Source organism: Seriola aureovittata, chromosome 14, assembly GCF_021018895.1.
Source record: "Seriola aureovittata isolate HTS-2021-v1 ecotype China chromosome 14, ASM2101889v1, whole genome shotgun sequence".
Lineage (NCBI taxonomy): Eukaryota > Metazoa > Chordata > Actinopteri > Carangiformes > Carangidae > Seriola > Seriola aureovittata.
In genome coordinates, this window is record NC_079377.1 from 10,798,242 (window position 1) to 10,811,523 (window position 13,282).

Below are 13,282 nucleotides of genomic sequence, written 5' to 3' on the forward strand. Positions count from 1 at the left end.
ACTGTACCTTATTTTAACCCTTTCTCACCATAATGAATAAAAGCACGTGGACATAAAACAGATGATAATATCAAAGTTTTATTTATTCAACTGTGTCAAAACCAAAGGCATTTAAGAAAATTAAAATCACAACCTGCAATAAAAACAGTGAGAACACAAAAATGTGTGCATCTTAACAAAAGCAGCATTAATATGTCATGTAAAATAGTTTGCTGGGTATTGACAGTACAGTTCAGTCCTGGTGCTCTGAGGCAAAAACCAACTGCTCACATAAGCAAGAAGAAAATTTCCATTTATGCTGCTGTTACAGAGACATAGAGACAGCCTACATTAATAAAACAGCATGCCCAGTGGAATATTTAGATGTAATGACCAGAACTGATCTCTATTCATGACTCTCATTAAGGCACAAGGACAGTGCTGATGAAGTGCTGACCACATTAAAACCCAAAAGGACAGATCCCTATCCAGAGAAACCATGAAAATCCTTTAGGTCCTGACATTAACTGTATGCAGCGTCTTCATGTCCAGTAGCTGAAGTTGACATTTTATTTCAAACACACACCCCTTAAGACGCTTTTCATGTTTGCTAGCAGATATGAGCAAGCACTGTCAGCATCTGGAGGACAGATGTCACGTCCATAGGGCCGCACTGCTGGTTTCCTTCTTCAGCTGTGTTTTGAGTTGACTTCAGCTTAACCAGAGGTGAGATGTTGCCGTGTATACTCCCAAATCAGCAGGGCAGCGCTCACATGCACGTTGAGGGAGCGGATGACCCCTTGCTGAGGGATCTCCACACAAACATCCAACATTTGGAGCAAGTTGGCAGGAATGCCTTCTCGTTCATTGCTAGAAGAAGAGAAAGAGAAAGAAAATTACTGTAGAATGAGATAAAGTTTTGTTTTTTTTTTAAATTTGGTGTCAGTATTTTTGTAATGAAGCCGCTGATAGCCGTGTTATTTGGCGCTGATATTCAGTATTTTTAAGAGGGAGTTTGACATTTTGGAAAATACACTATTAGCACAAAGCTGGAGCGCAGGCATGAGAGTAGTATCAACCTTTTCGTCTAACTCTCAGCAAGAAAGCAAAAAAGAATATTTTCCACAACTATTCCTTTAAATTCAACCAGCATGCCTTCTCTGGAAAAGATTCAGTGTTTATCCTTTAGCGTTTATTCTTGTCAGGAGGAAAAAGCCTCCCCCAAAAAAAAAAAAAACAGTCCGCTGCAGGATTTACACTGCAGCATGTCGGCAATAAGGCAACACTGACTGCCTAATTTCATATAGAGTATGACACCGGACTATCTGCAGACTGCACACTAACTGTGTGTGTATGATACAGTACAAACACATTTTGCTACGGGATGTTTTTAATTTCAGCTTTCATTTGGCTTAATGATGTTATACTGTTGATTTAATTTAAGAGTCCTCGCCATGTGCTGCCAAGTTAGTCCTTTATCTTCTCAAGTCAATTATGAGGAATAAGCTTTTTTTTTTTTTTTTTTTTTTATATAGACGATTCATGAGCGCACGTCCAAGAGCAATTCAAACTGTAATCAGCTGAGCATATACTGAGCTCCGGCAATTTGGGCCATGCAAAGCAAACATAAAGAGGTAATGAGTTTGGCATTCAGCGACTCCACAGAGGGTGCCACACAGTAAGAAAGCCTGATTTGATGAGCTACATTTATCTTGAGTGCAACTGGGTGAGATAATAGCCACCTGATGAGAGATTAGAGCGGGGCCATGCTGCGTGCGCACAGCTGTAAAAGCCCTCAAGATTCAGCTCACACATGGGGTGTTCGAGGTAACAGCACTGCTCACACCTTTGTAACTGAGCAGGGTAAAACAAAACAGGACACCTACACAGAGGTGATTAATATTATTCTCTCCCCCTCTGCCAGGCCAGCTGCACAACTACAGGACACATTTATTTATTTATTTTTAAATTGCATCGTTGGAAATTGCAGAACTACAGTTATGTTCATTTCTGAGGAGCTACAAATGGTTGAAGAAGATGTTTTGTATTTGTGTCATGTTAACCACTGATGGAAGCCACAGGGTCATGAACCGCACTAGATGAAGGTTAAGGGTTTTTTTTCTGCTGCTGTCATCGCGCTGCTTGTATTGGTTTGTGTAATTTATTTCCTGTGCTCTTGTCCTCGGGGAGAGCCAATTACAGCCGAGCATGCCCCGACAGGTACACAACAGAGAGGAGAGGCGCAGGTCCCGCAAGGGACAACACACTAAACCAGTGAGATAACATTGAATAGCCCCGTCAGCTCACACCTTTATCTATGTGAGAGTCACAAGGGCATGGGAAAACAGAGGCTTGTCTGCATCATGCACTACGGGTTGTGTGTAGGAGTCTGCATTGGTGGACAAACAGAACTTGGAGCCTTTTTTGTGGTGTCACTAACACTGAGACAGTGTTTAATTCTGTCATACCCCAGAAGTAACAGGGTCTTCTCAGGGAACTGATAGTCCTGGAGACTCTGACTGTTGGCTGTCTGCTCCACTCCAACAATACAGTACCCTTCACTCTTCTTCACCTGCAGGAAGTCAGCAAGCTCCACTGGCTTCACCTGATGGATAGATACGGGTTATGATTTCAGAGATGATGTAAACAAACTTTTCAAACAATAATTCAAACATTGGTGGGTGGATAGTAAGTCCATCATGTCTCCAAAGTCCTTTTCACACACATGACCAAAGAACCTCAGGGTGGTAGATGAATCTATTCAAAAATGAATAGATTTAGATTCATTTTTGAAACTTAGGTTTTGGTTTACAGCCCAGTTCAGCAGTTACATTACTGGAACCAGAAATCTCAAACCTGAGGATAAAAGAAGGAGCTTAAGTGCAATGAGTATTTTGCAAAAACTCATCTTCTAAATGAGACTGAAGACTGGGGAGGCTACTCCCAAACATGTGCCTCTTTAAGCCTTAATATGTTGATGAACTAGAAGTTTTCTAAACTGCCACTAAGGTACACTGGAGAGTAAGTGCATTTAGTTATTAAAACCATAACAAGTAGAAAAATAATTTCCTTTTAATTGCGAGAAAGATATTTACAGATCTCTTGATCACATTTTTGGTCACAGCTGAACAGAAAGCCATTAGGAAAACTACCGCTTACTGCTGCCCTGGCATCCACCTGTTCTGATTGCTTCTTGCTCTTGATGTTGACCTTGACTGAGATCATTTCAACCCTGAGCTAATGAGGTCAAATCACACATTTCTCAGATCAGTAGCCCACTGGGAAAAGCCGTTATAGAGACAGACTAGACATCATGATCAGTGGGAAGGAGCGTGACATCATTTTATGTAATTTACCTCTAACAGAGGAAGCCATAGCTCAGATGAGACGCTCAGGGACTGAAAGTGTTTGTCCCCGACGTGGCGCAGGCTGTCCAGAACCAGAGCACTGGCACCAAATATCTCACAAGTCCTGCACAAACCTAGAACGACGACAAACAAATGAGGAGAGAGCCTACAAGTGTCATCTATCTAAATGTGATGTGTGAATTAATGCTCCACAGCAAGGTTTTCATAAAGTGATTATTCTGGTTTCTCAGGCCTTAAGATGACTCGGCATAAAATGGCTACTAGTCTATCATCATGGGCACAGACAGATATAAAAAGCTACACCATCAATGACCATTGAGTGGGTGAAGTAAAGTAAAACATTTACAGAACGACCTAGCTAATGTTCTTGCTTACATCATCCAGTATCAATATTGGTTTTGAAAATGGGTCTTTTCCTCTATAAACAAATTTGAATCGATTCAGCCCCTTATCATCCAATACAACAGCACTGGAGGACGCATGCAGGGAACATAAAATAGTGTCTGTGATGAAAGCTGGACATTCTCTGTCTAAACTCTGATAACAGGGCTCAAGTGATTTGGTTTTAGTGGCAGCTGCATTAGACCTCTCTGGCCAGACTATCATTATGAAACCAAACAAAAAGCCTGTAATGTCAGTTCTTCACAATATTACACAAGTGAAAGAGATGTTTTAGCTCTATGTCCTCACGAAATGTACGACAGAAATGTGTAGTAAGGTCATTTTGTATGCTGCTCCTCACCTCCTAAATTGGTTGGTTTGTCTATAAGTGATGCTACCACCATCAGGGCGCCGTGCAGTTTTCCCAGTCGAGCGGCCCTTTGTGGTGGAACCAGCTGAAGTTCAGGCTCCTGCTCCTGGATCCCCAACCTCCAGGGAGTGATCTTCTTCTGCACCTCGGCCCAGCGCTCCTCCTTATCCTGCTCACCTGTGTGATACAACACCATGATAGCTCAATCACAGATGAGGTACTATTGTATGATGTACCGTATCAAGTACTTCTACTGCTTGTGATTGGTGCTACCGTACCTTTGTCTTGCTGGATCCAGTCTCCAGGCTGGAGCTGGCTCAGGTCAGGAGCGGGATTTTTTAAAGGAAAAGAGGGACTTTCAGAGAAGCGCGACAGTTTCTCAAATTTCCATGGTGGAATCCACTCATCATCAGCCAAATCTGACAGACTGGGAAAGGTATAGAATATGGTCTAGGAGAGCAAAATAAATAAAAAAGAAAAACAAAAATGTTACTGTGCATTGTGTTATCTTAGAAGCTCTACTCAGTTTCCAGATTTAAATACACTAAAATATACCAGCACACCTCAACACTGTAATCTCTGATAGGATGAAAGGCACCAAAGAAGAAGTGCTCTTGAATCCTTATCCAGTTTTTGTTGGCATTTCTAGAGGGTGAGACAGAAGATAAATACATTGGCATGCTAATATACGCTTTTTTTTACTATTACTATTTACTACCTAACTATTAGATGTAGCATGTGCTCACCCAGTGCTCTGCATGGCCTCAGCCTGGTTCAAACAGGCCTTGATCACAGTCGACAGCCCTCCCAAACCATCGGCCCCTTCCTCTTCTGCCAAGCCCCACACCCTTTTCAAGGCCAGTAAGGCATAGAGGCGCACGCTGAAGTTATGGTTGAAACACCACTGCAGGATGATGTCCAGCGCTTTACGCAACTGCGCTGCCTTAAACACAGAGGGAGAGAGGTCTCGTTCATATTGAGAAGTGATGTGAGAATAATGGTGACTGGTTTAAGTGGCAAATGCAAAGGTTTTACCTTATCCTTAAGATTAGGCATGATGACATTCAAATGCACCAGGACTGACAGGAAGGTGCAGACACTCGTCTTGGTCTTTTCGTGATCCTGCACAGAAAACACATAAATTGGTCTGTAATTTCACTGTTTCACTCATTATATAGTATTTTCTTGTGAGTGCGTGTCCAGAGTGGGAACACACCATGCTGAAGCAGGTCCAAAAGCTGTCCAAGTGTTGTGGATAGTGAATGAGGATCAGAATCATCATCCATTCGATCAGGTACTTGACTGAGGCCTGGTTACTGCAGAATCCAGCTTCAAACACAGGGTTCAGTAAAGTGGCGACAAACTCCTGCGCGCAGACGAACACACACACACACACATACACACACACCACACACAGTTATTTTCTGAATGGTTATTTCCTGTGTGATTCTTAGTGTGAGTGTAATTACCTCTCTGAGTTTGGGCAGCAGCAGCAGCAGTGTTTGCCATACTCGGTTTTTGACACGATGTTGCAGGGAGTTGCTATAGTAACGCACTTTTGACTTTGATATGTCATTATCCTGGAGGGATGGAGTGGGAGATGGAAAATGGTTTTATGTGTTGTTTAATTAGCTGCAACTGATGCTAAACTAAAAAAAAAAAAGCATTATCTCACCCAGTTGCACTCAAGATAAATGTAGCTCATGCAACTGTATAAACCGCCCAGACTAATCTATAACCTACCTTTTTCAACAAAGCTATAACTAGTTCTTCTATCACTCTTTCATGTTGTAGATTAGAGGGATCCAAGCGGCTGAGGAAAGCCAGGACACATGTGCGGGGCAACTGCTCGTCCCTGTCATCGCTGGAAAAGAAAAGCAGTAGTTCAACTGTGAAAACATCCGCACAGCAGGAGAGACATCTAGTGGTCGCCTTTTAAATCACAGCTATAAATGAGAGCGTTGTCACAAATGGAAACAAAGAGGACAGCAGCTCACCTTGTAACAACACCATTACCAGCACACTCCTCACCGAGCTGCTCCAAGTACGTTTGGACATCCTGGGTGAGCCTTTGAAAGAGGAAGATAAAACAGTTAGAAAACAGCCCTGATAAGCGACGAATCAGGGAAATGCTGTTATGTAGAGTTACCGTTGGTCCCTTCTGAACACCGGTCCATAGACACAAGCCTCAGTGAGTATGCTGATGTAGCTGAAAACACTAGAAAACACGGTGTCAGCCTGGTCGCCGCAGCCTCGGCCTGTGGGCAGCCATGTCTGACAGCAGTGCTGAAGCAGAACTCCGAACACTCCACTTTTTGACTGAGACAGCTCAATCAGCTCCGAGGCAATCTAAATTAATCACACAACACCACGCAACGTTTGTATACATATTACAGAAGGTATATGTTGAAATCACCACACTCATTACTTTCCACGTCTAGGTCAACCAGCCTGATTTTCATCACCTGCTTCAAGGTGGCCATAAGCGTCAGAGCCCGAGAGTGTGTCAGCTCGAGCAGTTTACGGTGGAAGGCCATGGAGATGAATCCTTTCAGGGCCGGCCAGAAGTCATGTGCATTAGTGCTCAGTCCCTGCACCAGATCCCAGCTCAGAGTCACAGCCTCCACACAGAGCGCCTCCTCATCAAGTAGTAACTGGGATGAAAACATCACAGTTTATCAGATATTAACTTAGTTTTTGTAAAAAGAAAAAGAAAAAGAAAAAAAGAAAAAGATTCTTCTTATTATAAAAAACTCCTTGTTACGTCTAAACACCTCATTTCAATTGCTTTAATTCTACCTAAAATGACTGACTCACTTGTGGCAGCGCTGTCTCCATAAAGGTGAGCACAGGCAGCACCAGGTCACTGGGCAGCAGTGCCAGGGCCTCCACGCTGCAGCTCAGAGCAGCCTTGAGAGTGTCTGGTGCTCTGCAAATCTCAGGAATCCCAACAGCTTTAATCAGGAAGCTCAGACTAATCCACTGGTCCCGCATGTAGTTGGCAGCAATACGTCCCCAGTCCTGCAGCAGAGGACCCTGCACTGCTAGATCACTACCAAAAGAAGAAAAGTGCTTATCCCTAAATAACCCACCCTGGCAGTTAAGAGATATTTTTATTGTGAATATTATTTTCCAGTCAAAGTCTCCTAAATTGACACATCTTATGACTTATCTGTCTGTAAAAACTGTAATAAAAGGCCTCCACCAACCTTGAACAGTCTCCTGTCTGTGGTTTCAGCAGGCGTTTATTGAAGTTTCCTAGAAGTAATTGACTTTGTGAGGAAGATGACAATGAACTGTAGAGGTAGTCATTCAGTTCTTTCAGAGCAGAAAGTGTCTCTGATCGCATGTCAATCACTTCCTGCTCCAGAAGACTACAAACCGAGGCCAGGGATGCCATGGCAACTGCTCTGGACACCTGGTTTGCCACAGAGGGGACCTAGAAATGGAAAAACAATCAGCGTTGAATAATCAAGGAGCAAAACTGATTTATGAAATTTCTGCCTGATGACTCGGGGTTGAATATTGTAGCTTTGTACCTGCTGGCTTGGTTCTTGCAGGACCCTGACGCTGTGCTTGATGAGTTTAGGGAAATCATTCTGCTGAATTTTACTAAGGCGCTGTGGTGTAGAACTGTACATGACCACCAGCTGCTTCAGAACACCCAGATACATCTCTGCTCGCTCCACGTCAAATAGCTGTAAAAAAATAAAAATAAAATAAAAAATCAGAGCTAGACACTAGGGGCCTCTCTGCTAATTGGAGTGATGGTGGCTTGCTCGACTTTACCTCCTGCAGCTCCCCACACAGCCGCCTCAAGATAAACTCCTGGATTGGATCTACAACTTTAAAAATGTGTTTCTCCATGGCAACCATCACACTGTCGCCTGAGAAAAGCAGAGCGAGAAGACTTCAATGTCAAACACTCCTGCAGAGTGGGTCAGGAGTGTGTGAAGAGTGTTGTTAGCTTTATAATTGCAGTACAGTTCTTCAATGTGCATGTAAGTGCCTGGCCTTCCCTGAGAAAGAGAGCTGAGAGGTGTTCTCATGACAATCTTCTACTACTACTACAAATACTTCTTCTAATAATGAAGATAAATATAACCACAAGCACCAATTATTGAGGTCTAAGCAGCCCGAGAGCATTTCAGTATCATATGCATGAATTGCTATTGAGTTTTTGCTGAAGTTTGGTCGTCTGGGGTTTCAAACCTGTGATCACGGTATCCCCAGAGAAGGTGACTTACTGATGTCGCCACCGGAGAACATAGTGCTACACACGCTTTCACACAAGTTGAAGCAATGATATCACATGTGCAAAACTGGGATATTTTGTCTGTTTAACTTTAAAACACTTGCAACAGTCAAAATATTGGCATGAAAGTCCTTAAAAAAATCTCATATCTGTCCAATGGTTTCAAGTATCACCAAAAATCCAGGTGACTTTGAATCCAACACACAAAAAAAAAAATGTTGCTTGTTTTGAAAAATGTTCAGGGAGAGAAAATGAGGTCATTAACCACGCTGCAAATAGCCTCATAACCACTAAATGAATTGATATGAGGGTGATATTTACAAGTATGATGTTTTTATCAATAGCACACCAAGCGGCAAACTAGTTGGGAGGAGCGGTATACTGATTAGTTCAACGCATGAATGCACCTATCCCTCTACTTTACCTGCTGCCTATTTCTGAGGGTGGCCTTGACAGCTATGACAATGAGTCAATGTTACCATTACAAACCTTGCTCCTCTGCGACACGCTGACGACCTGGTGTTCCTCCGAGCTGGAGCAGTCGGAGCATAAGCTGCAGGCTCTTGTCGCTCTTACGCACAGGCAAGTAAATATTGGTGCTGACTCTGCTCAGGGTGTCCAGCAGAGGAGACAGTAATGACTCCAGAGTGTTACAGATCACTGTGCCAGGTTGACCTTTCTCCATGTCCACACACAGCAGAATAGCTCTGGCCAACTTATCAGCCTCTTTAGAGTCAGGTAACCTCTCAGTCTGACCTGGGGAGCAAGAAAACTGACTTACACTGGCTGTAAAAAAAAAAAAAATCCCAGAATAATCATTATTCACTTTATCTATAACTGCCTCACTTCACACCTACCTGTGCTGGCTGGAACTTGGAGATAGGCCTGTATCTCAGCTTGAACATAGCCTCTTACAGTTTCTTTCTTTGTGGCAGCACCAGTGGAATCACCATCCGTAATCCTGGCCTTGAAACCGCCTTCATTGTCTGATAGCCAGGCACACAACTGCAGCGGTGTCACAGACATGTAGAGCAGCAATGAGTCAACCATAGAACTTCTCTAATGTGCCTTTTTAACACGTGTTAGGTTGTGGGTTCCTTCATATATGTTTGATGCACTGTACCTGATTCCAGATCTGCGTCCCTCTGCACAGTGACTCGTCTGCACGGAAATGCATCAGGAAACTAAAGAACTCATCAAGGGTCACCGTACTCTGAGAGAAGACAATTCACTATTACAAGTTAAGTACAGGGGTTGGACAAAATAATAGAAATATTTTACAATGCAGTACTACAGCCCCTTGAGTAAGTTCAGCGTTTGTTTTTTGTTGAGACTGTCAGAGGTATTAATTTAAATTGTTATCTATCTTTGATGCAGTAGTTTGTGGTGTTATTGAGTGTTTATACCACTGTGGAGGCTAATGTGTAACCGCCGCTGATCCTCTTTTAGCCAGATGTGAATCCTGGTTGCGACAAATGTAAAAGTGGTGAAGCCTCCATTATCCACAAGTTCTGGACATGTCCTAGCCTGGGAAAATACTGGAGGGATGCTGCCCCGCCCACCCATGCTCAATGGCTCAGGGACATTATGTCCTGTCTGAGCCTTGAAAAGATCATATTCAGTTTATAACTCAAGCAAAAAGTTTCTAAAAGGTGTGTGGACTTTTCATAGAATACTTCCAGAATCTTGAGTCAAACTAAAGATTTATTTCCTCTCTTTTTTATCCATTTCTGAACTATTTCATCTGTCTTTCTTTTCCAAATGCAAAACTCAACTTCCAGCACCTCTCTGTAGTACTCCAGGGGTGCAGTAGCTTTTCATATAAGGAATTGTGGGTTGTACAGGAGGCCGGGGCTGGTGAGGGATGACGGGCACAAAGTTGCATGTTGTGCTACTTTAATAAGGACACACTCTGTAAAGTTAGCATGTGTTGTACATGGTACAAATCTGTGTACATTATGTTAGAGAAATCAGTTTGTATTTTGGTAATTCAGTGCTTAACTGACACACCCAATGTTCACTCTACAAGTGTGCACTCTTTCCATTCGTTCATAATTCAATGAAAAAAATGTGGAGAAAAATAAATAAATAATTGTAATAATAAAAAGTGTTCCAGTTGTTTTAGCTTTAAGTACACTATTTGTGTCTTACCACTTCTGCGAGACAGAGGGCACTATTCAGCAGGAAGCACTGGGCAGCTCCTCGTAACAAAACTTGATGTGTGATCATGGTGCAGCGCAGCACCTCCCTGTAAAACACACCACAGACAAAATGAGCTCCCGTATCAAGCATTACCTGCTATGACGCCGTCTGTCTCACTGTAAGCATGAAGAGGTACCTTAGAGCAGTGAGCCCGCTGATCCCCAGCAGTGGACTTGGGGGGAGTTTGGATAGTGCCTGGGAGAGGAAGAGGAGGGGTACTGCACACCAGTGCTTAGAGCCCAGCTGCTGAATCAGCTGCAGCAACACATGAGCTACAAAGCAAACAATATAGTCAGAGAAAGACAGGCTTGTAAGCCGTGAGAGCTTTGTTAACTTGTATTTCCTATACCTCTATGCTCTGATGGTAGGCTACTGAAGAAGGTGGTCATGAAGACCTGGAGTTTAGCCCCCAGCTCAGGACAATCTCCTACACTCTGCCCAATTGATCTACATGTGGATAGAAGGTGGATTAATGAAGGCTAGTGCAAAAAACACATAACACAACATAGTATTCCCTGTAGTTTTTTTATTCATTCCTGTGTTATTTTAAATCTCACCTGTGGAAGAGTGAAGTTTCAGACAGAACGTCCATGAAAGGGCCAACGATAAACTGAGCAAGAGAAGCAAAAGAAGAGAAGAAGAGAAAACTTTAATGCAACAACAACTACTTTAACTTTGAATGATTTCAGGGAAACCAAATGAACAAGCCTAAAATCACACTGGATAAACTGTGTCTGTGCCTTTACCTGAGAAAAGGCCAAAGCAAAAGCTGGCTGCTGGAGGACCTGTAGCTCGAGCAGATGACACACTCCCTCTCTCATTAAGGATTTATTCTCACTGTGGAACATCCTCTGGTACACACAAAGCAGCCAGGAGGGGTGGAGGAGGCCTTCGCCTGAAGCTACAATACAGACAGAGAGAGAATGACTGTTTTGGATGACTTAATTTAACTTGTGTACTTTTTGCCAGTTACTTGTTTGGTTTAAATCATTTTTTTATTTAATGGACAACTCTCCTTATAAATGAAGAGAGGCAAGTGTGTAGATGAAAGGGTCAATAGCTGATGAAAAGTTAATTTTTATATATATATATATATATGATTATTATCCAACCTACACCAAAACAAAGCCAGAAATGTCTGAAATAAAAAAAATATTTTTCTCAAAAGAGGTAGAGAAGACTTCCACACATCCAAACATTCATAGAAAACATACAAAAGTAACTCCATACTTTGCCCACTTCTAATGTTACCTTGACTATCATTTACTGTAGTTTGGATCAGCGTGTCTATTCTGTTTAGAACTGGCCGGACAACATGAATCTGCAGAAAAAGAAGACAAAAGCAATATCACAAAGCTGCACCATGATGCCCTCTGCTGAATTGGTTGCGGTGATCCAACCAATGTTCTACCTGGTTTTCCTCCAGGGTCTCCATTACCAGCGCATAATCCTCCCAGAACTCTCTAAGCAATTTGCTCCTGTTGGGGGCCCATTTGAACAAGGTCTCACCTGCAACAATTTCAAGAACAGTAAAGACAACAAACTATACAGCATCAGTGAACTTAAAGTTGGTATAGAGTCTGAGCAATTTACCTTCATCTGATGGAGAGAGAGGGCAGTCCACCTGCTCCTCCTCTGACAGGGCCACACACCTTTTCAGCAGGTACAGCGCCCTCTTACGTGACACGCTGTCTCGGTGTGTCAGTCCATCCTGGACCATCCTCCAGAACTGGAGGGACAGACGAGGGTCGGGCTCACAGGAGGAAGAGGAGGTGCAAGAGGGAAAGATGTCAGCAGGTTTCAGCAGGTGGTCTGACATGGCGGTCAAACATAGCAGTACCCGCTCTGTAACCACTGGTGTGCGCTCAGTGCAGTGCCAGCTGCACAGATCATCGTGGATCAACTTGAGGATGTTTTTTAACTTCACACCGCTGCAGCAGTTCAACAGAGTCAAGAGAAGCCTGACTGTGATTTTGGAGACCAATGCATCAGGGAGTGTTTTGATGCAGGACAAGGCAGATGACAAGGTGCTGAGAGTGAGCTGTTCATCCGCTGACAGAGAAGGTATGAGAGAAGCCAGGACTTCACTTGCAACCTCCACACTGAGGCGTCCCGGACCGGGCAGCTCCTCATCCGACAGCTGGAGCGACGGCAGGATGGACAGAGCCACCCGCCCTGGCACAGCTTCTTCACACAATGGGACACAGACGCTCAGAAGCCGGCAGGCAGCGGCTGTACTCTCCCTGCACCGCACGTCGTCACCGGCTTCAGCCGATATTCTGGAGAAGAGAGGCAGACACTGCGTCCAAATAACCGACTCAATTTTTTCTTGAATACGTTGTCTTTTCGCAACTGTAAATGCAGTCGTGTCCGAGTCTGCCAAAAGTGGTCCGAGCCCTTCAATGAGAGCTGTCAGCGCTTCCACCCGCTTCGTTCCTGGCCACGACTCACTCGGCCAGGACAGAGCCTCAAACAGACGGTCATAGTCAGGAGAGCTGGACAAGACCGCCGTCATTAAAACAGAATACATTGTAGAAGTGCTACACGGCCCAGAACAAGCGAGCTGAAGATACCCCACAACCGGCTTCTCTCACGACTGCCATGAGCCACACGTTTTACCAAACGGAATGTAAACTTCCGCAAACGTCATCTCAAACTCTCGCGAGAGGTGGAGATGAAGGAATAATACAACATACCGTAGATGTCAACTGTTATCAAATTATTACC

At 43.6% G+C, this 13,282-nt stretch overlaps 1 protein-coding gene across 1 annotated transcript; it reads right to left on the minus strand.

Moving 5' to 3' along the window:
- Positions 1-62: 62 nt before the first annotated feature.
- On the minus strand, positions 63-13,166 carry tarbp1 (TAR (HIV-1) RNA binding protein 1). The gene is made up of 29 exons (XM_056396359.1): positions 12,149-13,166; positions 11,967-12,064; positions 11,807-11,876; positions 11,302-11,456; positions 11,113-11,165; positions 10,905-11,002; positions 10,692-10,827; positions 10,505-10,601; positions 9,477-9,566; positions 9,211-9,358; positions 8,843-9,109; positions 7,888-7,985; positions 7,638-7,796; positions 7,308-7,537; positions 6,916-7,150; positions 6,564-6,752; positions 6,248-6,447; positions 6,096-6,167; positions 5,842-5,962; positions 5,568-5,678; positions 5,315-5,464; positions 5,134-5,220; positions 4,845-5,041; positions 4,662-4,743; positions 4,377-4,548; positions 4,090-4,275; positions 3,336-3,460; positions 2,448-2,584; positions 63-849 (listed from the first exon to the last, which is right to left on the minus strand). The coding sequence occupies exons 1-29, from the start codon at positions 13,083-13,085 to the stop codon at positions 696-698; spliced, it is 4,854 nt and encodes a 1,617-aa protein (XP_056252334.1). The 5' UTR covers positions 13,086-13,166; the 3' UTR covers positions 63-695.
- Between the last annotated feature and the right edge of the window lie 116 nt (positions 13,167-13,282).